The 23887-nt window shown below is 46.6% G+C and overlaps 1 protein-coding gene across 2 annotated transcripts in view; it reads left to right on the top strand.

Annotated features, from left to right (window-relative positions):
• The window catches only part of LOC114585224 (uncharacterized), a 65714-nt gene that overhangs the window by 11489 nt on the left and 30338 nt on the right, over positions 1-23887 (top strand). For both annotated transcript variants that reach the window (XM_028707660.2, XM_077919303.1), the window contains exons 7-19: positions 1507-1735; positions 3034-3157; positions 4957-5125; positions 6110-6288; positions 7656-7799; positions 9121-9282; positions 13391-13506; positions 14601-14644; positions 15396-15499; positions 16419-16578; positions 19658-19759; positions 20968-21129; positions 22920-23013. In XM_028707660.2, coding sequence (XP_028563493.2) covers positions 1507-1735; positions 3034-3157; positions 4957-5125; positions 6110-6288; positions 7656-7799; positions 9121-9282; positions 13391-13506; positions 14601-14644; positions 15396-15499; positions 16419-16578; positions 19658-19759; positions 20968-21129; positions 22920-23013 — 1789 coding nt within the window. The remainder of the gene's footprint in view (positions 1-1506; positions 1736-3033; positions 3158-4956; positions 5126-6109; positions 6289-7655; positions 7800-9120; positions 9283-13390; positions 13507-14600; positions 14645-15395; positions 15500-16418; positions 16579-19657; positions 19760-20967; positions 21130-22919; positions 23014-23887) is intronic.

Genomic DNA, 23887 nt, shown 5'->3' with positions numbered 1-23887 from the left:
GCTAATAGAGGTTATTCCCCTCCTCCCTTCAGCTGATACAGAGTGTCTTCATCTTTTATCCATTCATACTAAAAGCAATTCGGTACACTGGTGCACCCACCCAAGCGCGCTGTGAGCAAGGCTTAATTTACCGTGGCGTATGTGTCACTTTCCAAAATAATCCCACTCTGCCAGCTTGTTTTCAGCATAGTCCCATGAGCCTTTTTAGCTCCACAGCGCTGGAGTATTTTAAATATTTTGAATCGGAAGCCGGATAGTTCAGTTGTGAAGTATGCACAAGTTGTGTTAAAAACTGGGAGAAAGGGTGGCTGGGTTGGTGGGAGAACAGGTAACAAATAAGCACCGAAGAAAACAGAAAGCTCTCCAAAGTCTCTTGCATTGGAAAAATAATTTCAACATCCTAATGGAATGCCTGCAATTCAGAGAGCCACTTCTGATGTGCTGGCAGCCAGTGGGCATTTTGACTTTCTTCTTCCTCTCTTGACGCTCCTTCTCTCCAACATGTTCGAAACCACTTTTGATACTTCGTGCACTTTCAGAAGTGGTTTGCTGTGTGGTATCGTGCGGCTGCTCTGGCTCGGTTTTTTAGTTCCTGGCTGACACACAGATATATGGGTATACAGCTATCAGAGCAGAACATAAGCAGAGCCTGGCTGCTGGATCAAGCCAAGGGTACTCTCCCTACTTGTGATTCCCAGCAACTGGTTCTCAGAAGCAAACAGCCCCCAACAGTGGAGGCAGAACATAGAGTCATGTGGCACATTAAAGAACAGAGTCATGTGACACACTAAAGGCAGACGCATTTTTAGAATCCTGGACTCGCGACAAAATTTAGTCCATCATTTGTATGTGTGATCTTGGTGGATCCAAATAAAAATAAGGCTCCTGGGTCCTTATTGGCATGCATTGATTTCCAGACATGTTTAAACTGTAGCTCCAAAATCAACGCCTGTTGTTGTTCAGTTTATCTCTTTGGTTTTGTGTTTATTATTTATTTACAGCATTTGTAACCCTGCTCTTCAGCCAAAAGCAATCTCAGAGCGACTTACATACCAGCCAAACAAGACAGTCCCTACAGTCAATAGAGAGATAGATACACAAGGGAGAAGGGACAGGGAGAGGGAGAGGGGAGTGGAAAACCAGAACCAAAACTCAGGCAGCAGTTTGTAAACTGTTTGTTCCTATAATGACCAGCTGGCCCAGATTAGGGGCAGGAGGTGTCTGACGGAGCTGGGCTTGCAGCAGACCTGATGGAATGCGCCCTATGGCTTCCCATCTCTCCCACGGAGGCAGCCTGATGGAATAGCTGCCCCTGGGAGACAGCTGAGGGGAGAGGAGGCCTGGTGGGGCTGGCCTACCACAGTAGAGCCGATCTCTGCCTCCCCGCTCCCCGACTTGCTGGAATGGCTGCTCCCAAATGATGAGCTGGGGTGGAAGGTAGTAATAACTTCCCTTTCCTTGACTGCCTTGGAGTCACTTTTTCAAAATTACGTCTGTTCTTTTCAGACTTGCAGTTGCATATCAGACCTGAACTACACCCCCCTGTCCTTAGCTGCCCAGAGAGCGATTTATTAGGCGATTTGCTCTGCGCCATAGTCTCTCGAGGTTCCGAGAACATGTCAGTGGCATGTGAAAGTCTTAGTGGGAAACTGCTTCCAAGGACACTCCGGCAGTTCATTTGGATTGATAAACTCCTGAGAGCCAGCTCTGGAAGCCCGCAAACCAAAGAACTCATGTAAGTATCTCCGGGAGTGCAGCTGAGGAGGGGGAAGACAAGTTCCTGACTGCTCCCCTCCCTATGTTGATGAAGCAGGGGCTGTAATTCAGCAGCGGAGCACGTGCTTAGCGTGTAGAAGGCCCCGGACCCAATCCTCACCAAAGGAGCCTGCGTATTATGCTAGGGAAGACATCTGTGTCCTGGAATAGCTCCTGGTTGAAATCTGCAGGACCATGGACAGCTCTGAGTGACCAGCTTGCTCCAACAGAAACAGGCAGCAGGCTTAGGCCTTTTGTGCCTCTACCTCCCCAGACTGCCTCCTCCAGTCTCCACCCCCTGAGAGAGTGTCAGTCTTAAAGAGCCAACCCTCTAGCCTGAAGGTGGGCACCCCTTCTTTCCACAGCCTTCCTCCTGGTGCTCCGCTGCCCCGTCAGACTGGTGATGTGCAAGGGGAGGCAATTAGTTCTTTATGTTCAGGGTAAGGTGTCCACAAGGGCCCAGACTCTGGCCCTATAAGCCCTAGTGGTCAGGGAGGTTCCTCTGGGAGTTGGAAGAATCATAGAGTTGGAAGTGACCAATAGGACTTTGCAGGACTGGGGACTTCCTAAGTTTGTTCTGAAGAGGCAAGGTGCGGCCTCACAGGTGAGGCCAATTGGTAACTCACTGCACCTGGTGGCAAGAGCCGGGAAGGGATATAAGATCAGCATTTCCCTTCAGCTGTTTGCCACAGCAACACATTTCCTGCCTTACTGCATTTGGCTTCTTGCTTCCTGATCTTTCAACCTCGGCTTCTTGACTCCCTGCTTCCTGATTCTTGGACCCTTGGCTTCTTGACTCCCTGCTTCTTGATCCTTGGACCCTTGACTCTTTGCTTCCTGACCCTCGGACCCTTGGCTTCTTGACTCCTGGCTCTCTGACCCTTGGACTCTTGGCTTCCTGACTCCTGGCTTCTGGAGCCCCATTCCTGCTCCCACCCCGCCATCTTGCCCCAGGTCCTGACGTCCCCTGCCGGCACTTTGATTGCCCGTGAACCGGACCGTGACAGTTTCCATGACAGATGGCCACCCAACATCTTCAACTTAAACGCCTCCAAGGAAGAAGCGCCCACAACCTCCTGAGGGAGTCCATTCCACTGTCAAACAGGTCTAACTGTCAGAAAGTTCTTCCTGTTGGTAGGGTTGAATAATCTGTCTTGAAGATTTGGTCATTGCTTCTGTTTTCTGGCACTTTGAACTCCGCTTCTGGCTTCTCTCAATTAAAAAAAATTAGTCCTGAGACTTATTTTTAAAAAACCAAAACTATAAAATCCATCCTAGGGCTACTGAGAGAGACACCAGAGAGGACTTTGGGCAAACTGTAGCATGGCGGATGGCGGAACTGAATCTCCGAAGTGCCACACGGTCACCTCTTTCAGGTCTTATTGAAAATGCAGTTGTAGAGGTGAGTTGAAGGACCCCGACAGTTGCAGGCAGGCACACCCTAATATTTCAAAAAGCGTGGGATTGTGGTGAGGAGGAAGAGGGTACGGAGCAGCAACCCAGTTCCCTCAACTTCCATGACTCGATGGGAAGCTGTGAGGCGGGGTGGAGAGGAAGCAGACAGAGAGAGATGCAGGCAGAATAAAAAGGCTGGAATGGACCTGCAGTTTCTGCCTACGCCTGTCTCTGGAAGTGGAAGTGTTTCCAACAGTGGCCTGACCTGGTGTTACTATTTGTATATAGAGCTCACAACATCTTGGGACCAGTTTACCTGCAAGATCACCGTACCCCATATCTGCCCATTTAACCACTTCAGTCTGCTGAACAGCACTGTTACAGGCGCCGTGATACTCATTCTGGATTTGTCAAGTCAGTCTTTTAGTGTTGCAGGACACTCACTTTGGAACCCCCTGCCTATCAGGCAGGCATCTTCTCCATTGTCCTTTTGATGCCTGCTTAAGGCATGGTTTGTTTAGGCAAAGCCTATCCAGACATGTAGAATGTTGGTAATAATGTTGGTTTCCCCAGCCACTCTGGGCGGCTTCCATAGAAACCAAAAAACACTAAAATATCATACATTAAAAACTTCCCTGAACAGGGCTGCCTTAAGATGTCTTCTGAATGTCAGGTAGCTGTTTATCTCTTTGACATCTGATGGGAGGGCGTTCCACAGGGCGGGCGCCACTACCGAAAAGGCCCTCTGTCTGGTTCCCTGTAGCTTTGCTTCTCGCAATGAGGGAACCGCCAGAAGGCCCTCGGCGCTGGACCTCAGCGTCCAGGCAGAACGATGGGGGTGGAGACGCTCCTTCAGGTATACTGGGCCAAGGCTGTTTAGGGCTTTAAAGGTCAACACCAGCACTTTGAATTGTGCTCGGAAACGTACTGGGAGCCAATGTAGGTCTTTCAAGACCGGTGTTATGTGGTCTCGGCAGCCGCCCCCAGTCACCAGTCTAGCTGCCGCATTCTGGATTAGCTGTAGTTTCCGAGTCACCTTCAAAGGTAGCCCCACGTAGAGCGCATTGCAGTAGTCCAAGCGGGAGATAACTAGAGCATGCACCACTCTGGCGAGACAGTCCGCGGGCAGGTAGGGTCTCAGCCTGCGTACCAGGTGGAGTTGGTAGACAGCTGCCCTGGATACAGAATTGACCTGTGCCTCCATGGACAGCTGTGAGTCCAAAATGACTGCCAGGCTGCGCACCTGGTCCTTCAGGGGCACAGTTACCCTATTCAGGACCAGGTACCACCATAGCTGCTTTAAACTGTTTATATTGATAATTTTATTGTTCTTTTTGCTTTGATGCTTTTTTTTTAACCGGCAAGTGGCATATAAATTTTGTAATGTAAGTAAATACCTTGACTTGCTGGGGATAAATAATTGATTTAAAAACATTGAAAAACCACTAACTAGATAGATAGATAGATAGATAGTTGTGTACAACCTGGGATAATTGAACCTGGCATCTTCTGCATATGAAATCTACGCTCTGCCATGGAGTTGCTGTCGTTATTATTAATATATTTACTTAAGGCAGCTTGCATATGAAGCGACAACTGCTAAAATCATAGTTATGGCCCCTTAGTTCCTGCTATGGGCTTATTTAGAAGGACTGTGTTACAACACCAAACACACTTTCAGCTGTTAAAACTGAGAAGTTTTGTCCTATATTAACTTTAATATTTTCACTCCCATGTGGTTCTCACTGCTACATGCCCCAAATACAGCATTTCTCCCTCTGCCACCCACCTAATTTCTTCCAACAGAAATATAGAAGCGTTCCCTGCATGCGTCCTTTTGCTACAAATGAGCAGGTGATTTTGGAGACCAGCAAAAGCTTAAACGTCTTGTATGTTTTCAACGGCACCTATGACCCCTACCTCATCTACTGGCTTTTCCCTCTGCAAATGGCATTTAAGCAAACAGCACCAAGAGGTAAATCATTTACCGCCCAAAATGACTACAGGATTTCTGTTGTTCCTCTGTGTGCAGGTGCTATGCCTTCATCTGTTGGTAGGTCTCTTGGGTGATTTGAAGTGTTACATTATTAATTACATTTATATCTCACTCTTCCTCCCAAGGAAGTCCAGGGTGGCAAACAACAAGAGATAAAATGATAAACAAATAAATCTTAAATACAATTGTGATGCAGATGCAGACTTGGAAAGATCCCAAAAAGGCCTGTTGAAAGAGGAAGGTCTTCAGAAGGCACCAGAAGGACAACAGGGATGTTGCCCGTCTGATATTCAAGGGGAGGGATTCAAGTAGATCAGGGAGGATTAGCAATGGCAACAACAACATGAATGTCCTCTAAAATTATACTTCTGAAATGAAGAAAGCCATGGCGTTGGAATCTGGGTGGCTGAGTATTTCTGGGGTAGGTCTTCATATGGAAGGATTGTGATCTCAGTTCAGTTTTGGTACTCAAAACTAATTCCTGGGCTTGGAAGTATTTAATTCTAATTGAATACTTTTAGCACCTAGGTTAGGCTGACATAGAATGGCTAGGTAATACAAGAATTACGGAACCGGCTAGAGCAGGAATTGGGGAATATTTTTCCTGTTGGCATGTTTGGGGGGGGGGTAGAGTTGGTGGTAGTTGGAACACAAACCAAAAGTGGGAGCGTCTTTCCTTTTCTCCCTCTTTGTGCCAGCATTTTCTCTCTCTTTGTGCCACCCCTTTTTCATACTTTTTGACACACATTGTCTGTCTGTCTGTCTGTCTCTGCCAACCCCCTTTTCACATTCTCTTTTCTGACACTACTTTTCTCTCTATCTCTTTCTGCCACCCCTTTTCTCTCTCTGCCACAGCCTTTTCGCTCCCACTCAACTTGGTGATTGAAATGAGCTACTATGTAGGCAGGGGAAGTATCTCATAATATATAAAGGTTAACATGATTGCTTTGATTTTAATTGTAGCAGAACACCCCTATGAATTAGCCATGTACCTGCATTCTCTACACCAGAACCTATTCCCAACTTGGGGGGAACTCTTTGTAACAGCGGAGTCAGTGATGAGCCTTCTGGAGAGAGAAGATGCTGAATTCTTTGCTCACCTTCATCGCGCTTTCAGAAAGAATGTCACAGTTGACCCTAAGGTACCTATTTATTTATTTAAGATATTTATTTGCTGCCCTTCTTCAAAAGATTCCAGAGCAGTGTACAATAGCATGAATAAAATTAGATAAAAATACAGTTTTGAAGTAATGGACGTGGGTGACGCTGTGGTCTAAACCACTGAGCCTCTTGGGCTTGCCGATGGCAAGGTCAGCAGTTTGAATCCCTGCGACGGGGTGAGCTCCCGTTGCTTGGTCTCTGCTCCTACCAACCTAGCAGTTTGAATGCACATTAAAGTGCAAGTAGATAAATAGGTACCGCTCCCGCGGGAAGGTAAACGGCGTTTCCGTGCGCTGCTGTGGTTCGCCAGAAGCGGCTTAGCCATGCTGGCTACATGACCCGAAAGCTGTCTGTGGACAAACACCGGCTCAACACAGTTAAAAACAATGCTCAAGGCAGCTTACAACATGACAAGATTTACATAATTACAAAAGTCATAAACAATAAATAAACCACATCAAAAAAATACACAACCAAATGGAAAACAACTTCCACATAAATCAAAATATAAGACTAAGATTACAGCATTAATATCATAGTTTAAAATGACATGGGACGCGGGTGGCACTGTGGGTTAAACCACAGAGCCTAGGACTTGCTGATCAGAAGGTTGGCGGTTTGAATCCCCGTGACAGGATGAGCTCCCGTTGCTCAGTCCCAGCTCCTGCCAACCTAACAGTTCGAAAGCACGTCAAAGTGCAAGTAGATAAATAGGTACCGCTCCGGCGGGAAGGTAAATGGCGTTTCTGTGCACTGCTCTGGTTTGCCAGAAGCAGCTTAGTCATGCTGGCCACATGACCCAGAAGCTGTACACCGGCTCCCTAGGCCAATAAAGCGAGATGAGTGCCGCAACCCCAGAGTCGGTCACGACTGGTCCTAATGGTCAGGGGTCCCTTAAAATGACATAGCTAAAAAATAGCAGCAATTTAAAACAAAAACAACAACAAAACCACAACAAAAAACGGAGCCCTCTGCGCAGCAGCAGCGGCAGCAGTTCTTTATGGAGCCCGCCAGGCCCTGCCCTAGGCCAGGTGGTGAGTGGCAGGACTGGGGCCCCCAGGCACTCAGCAGGGGAGTCCTGGACCCATCAGGTAAGAAAGGCGTGTGGTATCACAGTTCAAGGACACTTTGTAGTAAAGAAGAAACAAAAGAAAGAACAGGCCCAGTGTGGTCTAGGGAGGGCCAGACAGGGAATCCCGGAGGGCCTTAGGTTCTCCACTCCTATATTATGCCTCAGATTCAACAAGCAAATTGGAATGGAAAGTGCTCCATGCTTGTAGGAAGTAAAGAATGGTGAGGACCCTCTATTATTCCACCACAAATGCTATGGTTCCTTCCCCTCTTTTAGGATTTCCTGGTGGAATTGATACTTCAGGAAAGAGGGAGAGCTCAAGGGATCTGTGCATTTGAAAATGGATTCCCATCAAGACAAAACGGAACCAAAGAAATACTGGCAAGCCCCGTGGTTTTCCTTAGGAAGTGGATGGGAGAGGTAAAAACGAAGAAGCCAGCAAATCCTTTTTTGGTATAGTGGGGAGCTTGTCAAATACATTGTTTGCCTTTACAACTGAAAACTTTACTGAGGTGATCAGAATATGTCGCAGAATCCTGTTAGCCGCCAGATTTTAGACCCCGTGGAGGAGATTTCTCATAAGGGTGGTGTAATGTTTCTGGAGCGTGTCTGCAGCACCAGTTTGCAGCCACAAGGGGGCTGTCCTGCAGCTGCAGCCACACTGCTGTGTCCAATGTGCGCTCTGGCTCAGTGGATTCCAAATTCTTCATCTATTGTTATGGAAGAAGAGGGGAGAAACTCCTTCCCACCTTGACCAGCTTGTCAAGGAGCCCCTAGCTGTAGAGAGGACAGATTCTATGGCAGCGATTTCCATTGTGCATATTATAGAAAGTGGCTAATGTGTCATGAAGAATAAAATAAACAATGAAAGGCTCCTGTGAGCGCCCCCCCCCCCCCGCCAGAGGGAGGCTGCTTGCTGTGTCTCTGCATGATTCACTGCTCTGGCAAGGTAAGATGTTCAAGCTGGAGCCTCACAGGAGCAGGGTTCAAATGTTGCTTCAGCACCAGACTGTGCTTTAAATAGAACCGCAGCTCAGTTTGGGTGGCTCGCTCTACCTGCAGTGAGATAAGCCTCTCTTGTTAAAGCCTAGCTTGCTTCAGCAGCTGTTGACTCATGCTAGTGGCTACTGCTGAGGAATGGCTATTCCTGCTACCTCTCAGCATTTTGTGTGATGGGATCAGCGAGTCACTCCTCCTGCACAAACACAGAAGAAATTACCCAGCTGCAGAGGGGTCTTCCCAGTGCATCTCTGCATGATTCATTCCTCTAGCCTCCCCTCCTTCCAGTCTGCCTTTGCTAGGTGCAGGTAACTGTGCCCTGACTTTGCATCAGTTGTGATTGGATCACATGAGAGCAGAATTACTTGCCTTTTGAAGAAGCTGCCTGTTGTGTCTCTGTAAGAATCACCGCTCTGGTTCCCAATCAGCTTCCACTGGAATTATGTGATTCCATCCTATCTTAACATCATATGCAACTTGGAGAATTAATGTCCATCTTGCTCTTGCAGAGAAGTAGGGGAGTTAATTGCCTTTGGAGGAGGCAGACCCTGAAGAGCGACTTACACGGAGTGGGATTGCTTCCTGTTTGGATGGGTCATTTTTGTGCTCACACATTCTGAGAAGAAACCTCTTTTGCAATGCCCTCCTCCAATGTAGCTTTAGAAAGAAAACGGTGCCTTGGCTATCACGCGTTGGGGAGACACTGGCACCAACATAAAACTGGCTTTCCTGTCTCGCACAGGGGTTTGTCGGTGTCCTGAACTTGCCTGCTGTCTTGTTGATCTGGGACCAGTTATTCATGAAAGACTGGAACCTGGATGTGATGCAGAATTTCTGTGTCTCCGTCCTTCTGTTATTAAAGGATTCGTTCATGGCAGCTGATGACTACCCAGCAGTTCGACAAGTGTGTATTGGCTTGCTTTCTATTTGGGGGCTGCAGTTAGATGGGGGGGGGGAGGGAAAGAATCTGGAATTTTGATTTCTTGCTCATATTCTTCCTCTTACTGGCTTCACTTCTCCCTGCCCTCCCCTTCCTTTCTTCTCTCTATACATTGCAATAATAAAAAACAAAAGAACAGCCAATGGACCACCTAGTCCACCTTCCTGCTCTCACAGTGGCCCCCCAGATGCCTGTGGGAAACCCACAAACAGGATCTGAGCGCAAGAGCACTGTCCTCTCTTGAGGCTTCCAGCAACTTGTATTCAGAAGCATCATAGAACATAGCCATCATGGCCCGTAGCCACTGATAGGTGCTGCATGGAGAAGTATTCTCTTGTATCCATGTGCCGCAACCTCAAGCATCAGCCAGGACTCGTGTCTGGCACAGAGGCTGTGCACCATCCAGGCAGGTCTTTGGAGGAGAAGCCTTGCGCTCAGGTCCTACTTGCACTTCTGGTTGGGACTTCAAGGATGCTGGACTAGATGGGCCACAGGCTCTTCCTGTGTTATTAAGCTACCGAGGTGCTGAGTACAGGCCCCCAAATTGGGAGCCCTTGGAGACAGAGACCTCAAACTAGGGTGCCATGAGGCAGCAGCACTTCATGAGCCAGATTTTTTTATGGGACCGCCTCTCCTGGTATGCCCCGTAGAGGACCTTAAGGTCCATGAATAACCATAGTTTAGATGTCCCGGGCCCTAAGGAAGTCAGACTATCCTCCACCAGGGCCAGGGCCTTTTCAGTGGTGGCTCCGACCTGGTGGAATGCTCTGTCCCATGAGACTAGGGCCCTTCAGGATTTAACCTCCTTCCGTCGGGCCTGTAAGACAGAGATATTCCACCTGGCCTTTAATCTGAATTCAGCCTGATCTTTTATTTCCCTTCTCTTCCCTCCCCCTCCCCTTTTATGAAGATTACCCACTCTGAGACCCTACAGCTAATTCTCCCCTGGCCTCATCGCTGGCCCAAGTGGGACTAATTCAGCCAGCTAGCCTTGGTGATTATCTAATGCTTATTTCCCCTAAATTGATTTCCAAATTTTGAATTTTATTGTTATTCATGTTTTTATACTGTATTTTATGCTGCTTTTACAATTAAGTGTATAAATAACATTTATTATTATTATTATTATTATTATTATTATTATTATTATTATTATTATTATTATTATTATTTTATTTATTATACCTCCAAAGAGCTACCCCCTCTACACCAGGGGTCTTGGGCTCCCCAGTCCCTGCTCCTCATTGCTGGCAATGCACAAAGTGGAAGTGGATGGGGAAGCAAGGGGGGTGCTAAGTTCTGGGCCAGAGGACACTTCCTCAAGGAGAGTGGAGCTTAAGAGGGATAAAAGGTAAAGGGACCCCTGACCGTTAGGTCCAGTCAAGGACAACTCTGGGGTTGCGGCGCTCATCTCGCTTTACTGGCCAAGGGATTCGACCTTCTGTTCGACAAGCCCAAGAGGCTCAGTGGTATAGACCAGTGTTTCCCAACCGGTGTTCCGCGGCACACTAGTGTGCCGCCGGACGTTGCCTAGTGTGCCGTGGGAGGGAGGTGGGCGAGTCGGGCTAATCCTCCGACGAGCTCCACCTCCAGACCCATTGCTCAAATCCTTTAACCCAGGAGGGCGGGGAGGGGGGGGAGAAAGAGAAAAAAGAAAGGGTGGAAAAAAAGAAGGGGAAGAGAAAATATTTTTTTTAAAAAAGGAAAGAGGGGAAAAAGCGAGGGATGGAGGAAGGGGAATAAACAGAAGGGGAGGACAATGAAGAGGGGCGGGGCTTGGCAGGCAGCAGATAACTGGGGAGGGGGGCGCGGCTGGCGGCGGCTCAAGGCAGGAAGGGAGGAGCTGCCTCGCGGAGAGTCTTGGGCTGCAGAGATTTCCCGTTCAGGAGCGCGGGAGGCCACGCCGTGGATGGGAATCTTCTCCTCCTCTTCCTCCTCCTCCTCCAGGAGAGAGGGTGGTCCGCCCCACCGAGTCGGGCCTGCTCAAGCGTGGGAGCCTATAGTTAGAGCTCAGCTCCTTTTCTTGCCTTCCCCGCCCCCCCACGGAGCACATTTTCCTCGCCCCCCCAACCCCCGCATGTAGAATAGAAGCCCTCCAGCCTCCATGGTGCACAAACTCTCCCCTCTGCAACGAAGCGCTTTGTTGCATATCTTTGGTGAGGTTTTTAGGCAGTCTTGGTGCACCTTAAATCAGCGCTAATTGCGCCTGGACGCAGTATTTACTTCCGAGTAGGCCCCCTTCTCCCCCCCCCCCCCGGTAGCACCTGACGTTGCTATTCGTATCATCAGGTTTGTTTGTTGATAATTTAATTGTTTTAAAAGCATCATGCTAAAGAGCTCTCTCCCACCCCCAGACCCTTGGGCAAAACAGAAACACACACATACACAAACACAGAGATTGAGCCCTGCAGGTTTTATGAAATGAATGGATTCTGAATGCCTGTTTCAGTGGCTTGTCCGCCTTAGGCTGCTGGGCCAGACACCTGTTACACGGTGCAGTCTGTAAGCTGTGAGCGCTGCTACCTGCCGCCGAGACCACGTAACGACAGTCTTGAAAGACCTACATTGGCTCCCAGTACCTTTCCGAGCACAATTCAAAGTGTTGGTGCTGACCTTTAAAGCCCTAAGCGGTTTCGGTCCAGTATACCTGAAGTAGCGTCTCCGCCACCATCGTTCAGCCCAGACACTGAGATCCAGTGCCAAGGGCCTTCTGGCAATTCCCTCACTGTGAAAAGTGAGGTTACAGGGAACCAGGCAGAGGGCCTTCTCGGTAGTGGCGCCCGCCCTGTGGAATGCCCTCCCATCAGACATCAAAGAGATAACCATTACCTTCTATGCTGTTACTATTTTTTTATTTTTTTTTACATAAGTAAAAAGTGACCTTTCCCCATCTGGCATGGTGGTGTGCCTCGAGATTTTTTTCATGAAACAAGTGTGCCTTTGCCCAAAAAAGGTTGGGAAACACTGGTATAGACCACAGCACCATCCATGTCCCTCCCTTAAGAGGGATAGTCTGGCTCAAAGGAGACAAAAGGTCTTCATTGGAGCCAGTTGCCAACTTGGAGCTGTCTGAGGTCCTGAAGGCTCCAGTGCGATTCAGCTGGATCTGCCAGCATCATGGGCTCCTGCTGGAGTTACAGCCCTGGGGAGGGGCTGTCATCCATAGAACTGTAGAGTTGGAAGGGACCAAGGCAATCATTTGGCCAACTCCCTGCAATTCGTGAATATTTCACCCAATGTGGGGCTGGAACCCACAACCCTGAGATTTAAGTGTCTCATGCTTTACCGACTGAGCTGTCGCTCAATGGCAGATCATCTGCTTTGCATGCAGAAGGTTACAAGTTCAATCCCCGACAGCTCCAGGCAGGGCTGGCTGAAACCCCAGAAAACTGCTGCCTGTCTGTGTAGGCAGTACTGGTCTAGGTTAACCCAATGGTCTGACTTATTATAAGGCAGTTTCCTATGTTTCTGTGTTGTTCCTGTGTCAGATGAGGATTTGGGAGACCTGGGTTCAAATCACAGTTTGGACCGGAAGCTCACTGGATAGCCTTGAGCCAGTTTCTCTCCCCTCCCTCTCTCTCTCTCTCTGGCTATCTTACCTTCACAGAACATTTGTGGATAAAATGAGGTTTATTTCATTTCATTTTTAATTTAAGCAACTGCCTTTTTATACACAAAGCAGTTTAGAATCCATAGAAATGACAAAATATACAACAAGTATCACACCTATTATAACAATCCGATCCAGTGATGATAATGTCATGATGAGCTTGATAGCATCATTTATGTTAAAAAGAATAAGAAATAAACCTATTAGGAAATAAACCCATAGACAAAAACAATTCAGCCTTTCATAATGAATATTGCGGGGGGGGGGGGGGAGCGGAACAATAAGGTGAGTTTGCAGAAAGAAATCATATTTTTCAGGTGTCCTTTTAAGGGAGAGGAGAATGCCTTTATTTCCAGCAGAAAGTGGCCTTGGCGCCTATGAAATACTGATGATCCAATCTGCATCATGCAGAGTGTTGAATTCCTCTCTCCCTCTCCCTCTCCCTCTCCCTCTCCCTCCCAGGTGTTTCTATCTTCAGCCTCCCAGCTTCTCACAGCTGACATTCAAAGGGCTTGGATTCACTTACAGCAAGGGGGCTTGCCTGCTGATGTTCCTGGGCTTAATAGACTGAATCAAAGGTAGAGGACCACACCCTGGCTCAAAAATAGCTACAAGACTGGTTGGGAACCAAATAACAGTCGTACCTTGGATTCCAAATGCCTCGCGAGTCGAATGGTTTGGCTGCCGAACGCTGCAAAGTCGGAAATGAGTGTTCGGTTTGCGAACGTTCTTTGGAACCCGAACGTCTGACATGACTTCCGCAGCTTCTGATTGGCCGCAGGAGTTTCCTGCGGCCAATCGGAAGCCACGCCTTGGTTTCAGAACGTTTTGGAAGTCGAACGGACTTCCGGAACGGATTCCGTTTGACTTTTGAGGTACCACTGTACACCAGGGATGGGGAACTCCTGCTCCCATCAACCCTAGCCATGATTGTTGCTGCTGCTGCTGTTGTTATAGTTTCTTCTATTCAGAGTAGACCCGCAGAAATTAATCAACTTCTATTAGTCATGTCTATTAATTTCAGTGGGTCTACTCTGAGTAGGGCAAAAATAAAGTCAACCCATAGGCATTTAGCGACTTCCACCTACGAAAATGGATGCAATGGATACCGCCCATTGCATCATAGTCACAGGTGGCTCTTCCTGTGTTAAAGGACACTGGCTTGGACTAGATGACTTCTGGAGTCGCACACTCCTAATTTTGGCATTCCAATTGTTGTGCTGGCTGCAGCACTCTTAAGCCACACTTTCTGCCCACTCGATCTTCCTCCTCTTGCTGAGAAAACACTGCGGTGCAGCCATTCTCTCATTTGACTTATAAATTAAGGAGAGCAATTCTAAATCCTTCAGCCACAATGAATATTTTATACTGGGAAATTATGCATGCCTGTCTGTGCTGTGTGCAGAAATAGTTTTGCGATGCTCATGTGTGTAGTTGTGGTTTTTGGTTGTTGTTTTCAAGTACAAATGCTGGACTCTGTTGTTCCTGCTTGTGTTTTTCTGGGATGTGTGTGTTTTTCACAGCAGACTGCAGAATAACTTTAATGAGCAAAAGTAATTAAAATGAGAATTTAGCTCTGATTGTTGCCTACTGCTCCCTCCTCTTCCTCTGTGTACTGAGAGGAGGAACTAAATTATGAAAACCCACTAATTAGCACTATTTGCATGTGCAGGCCGCTTGTGGATCTGTCTCCTCCGAGGCATGGCTCAGCAGAAGGTACGTAACTCCCCCCCCCCCCCGCAACCCGCCCTGTTCTAGGTTGATGCTAATACTGAAGAACACAAAAGAGAGAGCGTAAAGGTTAAAAGTCCCTGCAGATCACAATAGCTGGCATGTCTTAGCAGAGATCTCAACTACCACAACAATCATGACTTACTCTACTGTGTATTGAGCCTTTCTAAAGCACTCTGCAATCATTATTAGATTTCCTCTGAAAAAAGGGGTTTAGACTCATTCAAGAAACTGCAGTGCCTGGTAGAATAAGCCATGCTTTTTGTAACATTGGGTGCCTGCTTCTTCTTACCCCCTCCATGCGTGGTATTCTGCAATTACTGGGCCAGGCTGGTGGGCTGTTGTTGTTGCTTGTGGGTCATAGGTGCAACAGTTGTCTTGTCTTGTGAATCACCTTGAGATCTTCTGACGAAGGGCCACAAAAGTGGGAGAACCGGCCCTGCTGCCCCAGAACATGCATGTTATAAAAAGTTACAGGATTTCAGCAGGAAGTTATGGAACATGCACCAATTGGAAACAGAGCAATATATCCGCCCCAGAACACAAACAGCATCTCAAGCGGGATTGCAGATAACCACCCCGATACCCTCATGAACGCAAATCATCATGAATGGACAATGAAAAGGACATGGGGGGGGAGGGCTTTTGTTTTTAAGGTGCCAAAACACACTTTATTGGTTTTGCTGCCCCTCTGGAAATTGGTTAATGATGATCTTTTGACAATTTGTTTTCACAGCTGGAAAAATGTGTCTGGACCCTGGGGAAATCTCGCCAACTGGCGTGAAGGATATTTTATTGACGGTAGTTTTACCAGTTCCTCGGGCTGAGACTCGCCACAGTGTAAGTAGTAAATTAATTATATGGGCATGGCAATAATCTTTAATTTACCAAAGAGAGAAGTCAAGTGAAGAGAGTTGGGGGTGTAGATAACTTGTTTTGAGCAAAACCCATGGCAGGGGTGAGGGACCTGGGGCCCACCTTGACGTTGTTGAACTCCAAATCCCATCAGCCCCGGTCAGGGATGATGGGAGATGGAGTCCTACCACATCTGGAGCCCCACCCGGATGAAATCACATTACTCTGCAATTGCTATCTTTTAATGTTTCTAATTCATTCGATTTTTTTTTTGTTTCAATTTTTATTCATTTTAATATAAACCCAAACAATAGCACCGTGACTCAATATAAAGCATGAAATGCAGAACTGAAAAAGGGAGTACACAAAAGCAATACCATGATACAGATTAAGAAATACACTTATATCCAGTATCAAAGGTATTAAGTCGTGTCCTCAATTCCCTTGGGGAGGGGATAGAAAACATAGCACAATTCTGCAAAATGCTATACCTGTTATCTCAACCAGATCCATTTGCAGTGCAGGTGGAAGAGAGTGCCCGTAGGTTGTATGCTGCCATCCCAGAGCCCCTCCCTGCTAACCTTGCCCCACATCACCACTCCACCCTCCCACATGCCACTGAAACAGGGTTTGAAAGCCACTGCTCTATTGTAATGGATCACGCCAGTTATGACCAGTGATATATTTTCCTTTGTTTGCTGACTGTATTGTACATTACAGCAGGATGGACTGAAGACTTGTGCCCTTTCAGTAATGCAATCACAAGTAGGCATTGGGAAAGTAATGTTTTTCCCCTGCGATTAATTAAATTGATCTGCACAGTGACCCATTCGTTGTAATGTAGAATAATATGTCTTGTTCCTTTTTTTCAATCCCCACCCACCACCCCACTCCCTTCTTATAGGAGTCTCTCTTTAAAAAATTTGATCCTTCTGCTGTGAAGTTAACAGTTTCGGTGTTTTGTGGCCCTGAAATGCTGCGTTCCAAGACAAGCTCTTTCATCTCCTCCCTTCTGAGGAAAACCCAAGGAAAAACAGAAATGGGATTTACTCTTCAGTTCAGTGGTATGAAAATGAACAAGTTGCTGAGTATTTTTAATGGTGGAAGGTCATTATCAGCCAAACTACAATAAATAGCTTGCCCTTCCCCAAGCTGGTGCTCAGCCAGGGAACATCAGCTCTCCAGTGGATGGTGGTCCACAGGTTGAGAATGAACTCTGTTTTGGGGAGAAAGTGGGTGGCCAGGTGTGAGGGATCCCCTGGTCCTGAACCAGGTAAAGGTAAAGGGACCCCTGACCATTAGGTCCAGTCGTGACCAACTCTGGGGTTGCAGTGCTCATCTCGCTTTATTGGCCGAGGGAGCCAGCGTACAGCTCCCGGGTCATATAGCCAGCAGGACTAAGCCACTTCTGGTGAACCAGAAACACCGTTTACCTTCCTGCTGGAGCGGTACCTATTTATCTACTTGCACTTTGACGTGCTTTCAAACTGCTAGGTTGGCAGGAGCAAGGAACGAGCAACGGGCACTCACCCCGTTGCGGGGATTCGAACCGCCGACCTTCTGATCGGCAAGTCCTAGGCTCTGTGGTTTAACCCACAGCGTCACCCGTGTCCCCCTGAACCAGGTAACTGTGCCCATAAAAGACCGGTTGCACAGCCCGGGAGTCATTTTGGACTCACAGCTGTCCATCGAAGCACATGCAGGTCAAATCTGTGTCCAGGGCAGCTGTCTACCAGCTCCATCTGGTAAGCTAGCTGAGACCCTACCTGTCCGCACACCATCTCACCAGAGTGGTACATGCTCTGGTTATCTCCTGGTTGGAGAGGAGGTTATTGTTTTGTTTTCATTTTATTATGTATTTTGTGTTCTCATTCTGTTGTGAACCACCCTGTGGTCTTCGGACAAAGGTCAGCATACAAATTTAATAAATAATTATAAACACTAATGATGATGGGAGTTGCAGTCTGTCATTCTTGGCAGCAGTCCCATGTTCTTTCTGACATGTAGGTCCGCCCCAAAAGAATTAAGTTATCCCCAGAAAATCTGTCTGCTGAATAAATTATGAGCTAATTTCTCCCTGCTTTTTGTAATATACTGTGCAGAACAATAAGTTGCTGCTGAGATTGACTAATGGCTGGAAACAAATTGAGAGGTTTAATTAAAGCTCAAAAGCTATTTATTGTGAGAATACTGCAAATCAATAGAGAGTACTGCTGTTATACAACCAGGCAGTACATAAAATATCTTTTTTTCCTCCTTCCCCCTTCCCTCCCAAGCTAGTCCTGCTGAGGAATTGGAAATGTTACGCCGTTTGCAGTTTTTGTCGGTAGGAAGTACTTAAGATGAGAAACTGACTAAAGGAAGGTCACAGCCAACTTAGAACTGAAGCCCAATGTGGGAGCTAAGCCGTAGACCAGGGATGCAGATATTGTTGGACTACAACTCCCATCATCCCTGACTGTTAGCCATGCTGACCTGGTCTGATGGGAGCTGGAGTCCAGCCAAAATCTGGAGGGCCACTGGTCCCCCAGTTTCTGGAGTGGGGAGCTTTTGACCAAGTGAAGGTTCTTAGTATTTCTCTAACAGGCTAATCCAGAACATAGGGAGCTGCCTTTATGCTGTCTCAAGCCATTGCTTTACCTAGTACTTTGAGAGGCAGTAGCTCTTCAAGGTCTCAAGCAGAGGGTCTTTCGAATCACCTGCCGCCTTCTAACTTGAAATGCCAGAAACGGAGACTTTCTGCATGCAAAGCAGGCCACAGATCTTCGCTGACTTTGGTCCCCATCATTCTTCACAGAACTGTAGAGTTGGGAGGGACGTCAAGGTTCAACCCCCTGCAATGCAGGAATTCTGCCCTCTTCCTCTGCTTAATTTATTTAACACCTTCCAGGAGACACCTCAATGCGATGTACAATAAGAACAACTTGAAAACAACAACAAAGCCCAGCAGATAGATTAGACAGATTAGATAGATAGATAGATAGATAGATAGATAGATAGATAGATAGATAGAGCAAAATAGACACCAATGGCAGAGACCCATTCATCCAGCTGGGAAAGCTGAATATCAATGTCTTCTGTTTTTCCTGGAAAGTGCAAGTACAGTGGGTGCCTGTCGTATGTTGAACAGCAGCTACTACACAAGGAAAGCCCTGCTCCTGGTTATGGTGGGGCAAACAGGCTTCTGATATCTTTGGATTTTTCAGGAGAAGCTCTCTCATGGGCCTCAGGGACCTGCTGGGTATATAAGGACAAAGGTTTTTCCTCAAGTTACAGATAAGCTATAAACAATCAGAAATCGCCAAGAAGCTTCATTGCTTTCCAAGTGTTTCCTTGCTCAGTACAGTACCAGGGAGAGCCCTTTCTGCTCTCCTGTGCTTCTGAAGTCAGTGTGGCCTTGGGGAGGATCCATTAATTTCTGTAGGTACTGAATGAGGATTGAGAGAGGTCTAGGGCCCCATTCAGCAGCTCCCCACACCACCCCTAGAAATCCAGCAGGGTTGGCTTACCACACTTGAATTAAATAATGCATATGACCATCTAAAGACGTGGGGGGTTAGTAAAACCATTAAGTCCGGCTTCTGAAACAGGGGTGACTAACCTGCGGCCCTCCATATGTTGTTGAACTACAATTCCCATAGGTTCCAGGTTCAATTCCTTGCATCTCCAGGTAGGGCTGGGGGATTTTTTTTTTAATTTTATTCAAAATTAAAACAAAACATATTATCCAGAAACATATCATCCTTATTTTTTCTCCCTCCCCCCGCCCCCCGACTTCCCTCAGTTCCAGTCTTTGGTTTCTCTGAGACTGCTGTTTTCTGCATGTTACAAAGTTGTATAGATCCTCAAACTATTTAGCTGATTATTATCAATAAAAAGTTTGTGAATGTTTATTCGGGGGGGGGGGGGATTTTGTTGCCTGAAACCCTGGAGAGCTGCTGCCATCCAGTGTTAGCAATACTGCACCAGATGGTCTGACTTGGTATATATTCCAGTGAATTCTGTCCCTTCAGAATTAGCCACCATAATCCCTGGACTGGGGGGGGAAATGTCTTTATTGGCTACAAAAACTGCAAATCGTTTCTAAAACAAAGTAACACACCGATCAAATACTGTCCCTTGTCTTTTGTTGTTCTTGTCAAGAATCATTTGCATTTGATTCCCTGGACCCAACAGCATTCGTAGGCGTGCAGGACGCAAAACCTTACATCTTGTTGAAGGTCACGTACAGTCCTAAAGGAACAGGTAACGTCTTCTTTAGTGGGTGCAGTTTGCATTCTCTCCACACACGGTATCTGAACAGAGGATTGTTTGGGGCAGCCCCTGAGCCGTGGAACTCCCTCCACACAGTGGTGCATCTGACACCTTCATTGTATAGCCTTCATAGAATCTTAGAGTTGGGAGGCACCCAAAGATCATCTAGTCCAAGCCCCTGCAATGCAGAAATCTCAGCTAAAGCGCCCATGGCTGATGGCCATCCAACCTCTGCTTAAAAACCTCCAAGGAAGGAGTGCACCACTAAATACAAAACTCCTTTACAGTGGTACCTTGGGTTACAGACGCTTCAGGTTACAGACTCCGCTAACCCAGAAATAGTACCTTGGGTTAAGAACTTTGCTCCAGGATGAGAACAGAAATCGTGTGGCGGTGGCAGCGGGAGGCCCCATTAGCTAAAGTGGTACCTCAGGTTAAGAACAGTTTCAGGTTAAGAACGGACCTCCAGAAAGAATTACCGTATTTTTTGCTCTATACGACTCACTTTTTCCCTCCTAAAAAGTAAGGGGAAATGTGTGTGTGTCTTATGGAGCGAATGCAGGCTGTGCAGCTATCCCAGAAGCCAGAACAGCAAGAGGGATTGCTGCTTTCACTGCACAGCGATCCCTCTTGCTGTTCTGGCTTCTGAGATTCAGGATATTTTTTTTCTTGTTTTCCTCCTCCAAAAACTAGGTGCGTCTTGTGGTCTGGTGCGTCTTATAGAGCGAAAAATACGGTAAGTTCTTAACCCGCGGTACCACTGTACTCTCATCATTGATATCTAAATTTTAGGACCCACCTTATTTCTGTGATTTTATCTTGTTTTGGACTGTTGCATTTTAACAGTTGTGACCTTGGGATCTTAGGGGGAAGGGCAACTTTGTTGTTGTTGTTAATTCTGAGTAGTTGTGAGCATCAGCAGTGCCACCTCCTCTGTTGGCTGTAAGTAAGGAGACAGGTAAGGTGGGGTCTCGCTGAGGGCAGAGTGAGCCTAGTAGGTTAGCACCCCATTCCCCCTAGTTCACCAGTCTTAACTATCATCACACTTGCACACAAAATAGCCCACAAAAGAATTGCATTTAGCCCTTGGTTGCCCTCTCTGGGACTCCTGTCTTCAGAGCTGCTGCTGCTGCTATCTGGTTTGGTTACCCCCAAAAGAGATGTAAACCGACTAAGAACCTCATTTTCCTGCTTTACAGATTCACTGGCTCTTGGGTGGCAGAAAGTGGATGTGTTCCAGCAAGAAACGACAGGTTCTGGAATGATCTGGGCCCCTAGGGAATTCTCACCGTGCGTGCCTCTGAATCCCGGGGAAGTGCCTGACGCTATAATGGAGTGTCCTTTCAGAGAGCTTCCCAAAGGTAACAGAGTCATGGGTAATGGGTGAAGCTATGGTTTATAAACCACACTTTTTAGCTAACCATAGTTAAAACTGATCATACAAACCCAGCCTCATGGGTTCGTATAATAATTTTGGTATATATATACCAATAATATATATATATAATATATAATATAATAACCAACAATAGTGTTGGTGCTGGGGCTGCAACCATAAATCCGAAACATCCAAATGTGGGGCTCCGGGTGGGGGCCCTGTTCCCTACCACTTCTTTTATTTCTCCTTATATGGGCAATGACGACATCTTGGCATCAGAGCTGAGGGTGTGTAGGAACTCGCCCAGCAACAATGCAGTCAGGTCTGGGGGATTCCCTGTTAGCCATACTTCTGCCTCTAGCCACTATTGGCCTGGACAATTAGGGTTGGGATTATGGAAATGAATGAAAGGGCCGGGGGGGTGGGCAGTTGCAGAGCGCTGGTTTGGTTGACCTGACCAGCACATTCCATCACACTACAGAGAGATGTTGCTAAGAAGGTGCTATTTGAGAGAAACCCCATCAAACCTGGTGGGACTTAACTTCTGAGTGGACCTATAGGATTGGGAATTCTAATCTGACGGGAGCAAAGTAAAGATTGAAGCAGGGTAGTCTTATTCTGGATTATTTAATCCAGAACATTTTTGTATCTGGCTCCAGTATGTGGCCCCTAGCAGATTACCTCTAAGGGAATGTGGTGCTTGGGGCCAGCCCTTTCATTGGGCAGAGTGAAGCAGTTGCCACAGGTGGCAGGTGCTGGGGGCACAGGAAATGATGAGGTGTTTGTGCTAACAGCCTACCCTGTACCTCCTAAAATAACCTGCTGCGGGTGCAGTGGAGGGTGTTGTTTTCATGCCAGTATCAAAGCGAGGTCATTTCCCGACTGTCAATATTTACAGGTAAGATTCAGTCATATACTGGAAAATCCAGGTTGCACAATTGCAGATGGTTGGGAGTTCTTGTGCAATAAATTCACTTCTCTCCAAAGGTCAAACCTTTTTTGCAAATGCATGGGGAAGTGTGGGACAACACTTGCCCTGACACAATGGTCATCTGACCTCCCCTCAAACAAATCAAAATGAATGCTCATTCAATAGCCGCCTAATCTCCCTGAAAGCAAATCAGGTTCAACGCTAAATAAAAACAGGTTGTCCAAGTGCGATCTAAGATTTGGCTGCCGGTCTAGTTGGCTTCTGCATGTGGAATAGAAGCAGGGGGAAGGCATATATTGAACTTGACTTCGGGCAACAAAATGGCTTGGGCTGGCCCTGGGTGCCCTCAAGACGGGGCAGAAGTTTGCCCAGCCTTGCAGTGTAGTGTTTCTACGCCTGACACCCAGAGGACACCTATACTGCAGAGCGTTCCCACGATTTTAAATCTGGGATTGAACCCAACTAGGTAGTGCCCCTTGTAGCATGCTAGGTCTGAGTCTCCGTACAATCATGACGGCCACACACTTTGCTCTGGAGTCTCAGCCAATAAATGCCCCTCTGGGTCTCTTTCCAGAGAACGGATAATTCCTTTGAGGCAGCTGCCAAAGGGTCTGTAAAGGGGGAGCCAATTTCTCACTTAGAGAAGAATAGGTTTTCATTTAATTTTCTTAATTGATCTTGTGCTGCTGCCGCCTATTTAAATTTGCCTGAGTGATAACTGTAGCTGTGCCGGACTTGACCTCCTGACAATAATTCTTTGTCTGTGTGAAGAGTACAGTGTGTGTGTGTTTAATTGTACTAGAAAGTAGAGGTGCACTGCAGTAAATCACATATGTTTCCAGATTTTGCAGAGGGCCATTCAACGATCCAGCTGACAGTGTATGATGTTGCCAACGAAAGACGGAGACTGCAAAGCCACCGCTTGAGGGAAGAAAGGTAACCACTGAAACTTGGGGGGAACATGGCTTGGATGGGAAAATACTGGCTGCATTTTATTTTTCTAGAAGGCTCCTACCCGGTGTTGCTCTGGAATTCTAAGAAACCAAAAAATCAGTGCAGTTTTGTAATCAGTGGTTAAAATCTGTGCAGTTTTTTGTTTTTTTAAAAATAATTTTTATTAAGTTTTCCATTTAACAATCCAATCATATCACATTAATTATTCCAAATTATACCAATACATATCATAAAGTCCAAATATTTTGCCAAATTATATATTTTTGTTGGGGGTTCCCATGCTTCGAGTTCAGTAAGGGTCCAGTCATCTCATATTTCTGCTGCTTTTAGTGTTCACCAGTCCCATCTTTCAATCTTCTTGTTGTTATCCTTTTTCTTCTTAATAGCCTCTGAGTTGTTTCCACATGTGAGTTAAAGTAAGCAATATTATGCTTCTGTGTGAACTTTGTAAGGCTCTCCCTTTTTTTTAAAGCTGGTAAGTCTTTTGTTTGCAGTAAATCACACACTGATCCAGTTCCGATGAAATAAAATCTGTGCAGTTTTTAAAAGTTCCGTCTGCCATCTTGATTCAAAACTATTGTATCCACACATAGATGAAAACCTGCACCTTGATCTCACGAACCAGCCTGCAAAATTTGATTGCGTATAGTATCTCAAGAGCTGTCAAAATGCAAAGCAAGCAAACAAATTTCCAAAATATTTAATATGTTGTTATTAATGCGAGACAGTACTGCTTTTTATTTGGCAAGCTTCTGTGCTGCAAGCAGCAATCCCTTTTTAAAGCCAGCTTCTGGTTTCTAAAAAGCAAAAGAACCCCAAACCAGTTCCCTGTCTCTGCCCTAAGATCCTTGTTCTT

Source organism: Podarcis muralis, chromosome 15, assembly GCF_964188315.1.
Source record: "Podarcis muralis chromosome 15, rPodMur119.hap1.1, whole genome shotgun sequence".
In the NCBI taxonomy this organism is placed as follows: Eukaryota; Metazoa; Chordata; class Lepidosauria; order Squamata; family Lacertidae; genus Podarcis; species Podarcis muralis.
This window is presented reverse-complemented; position numbering and strand designations above follow the sequence as displayed.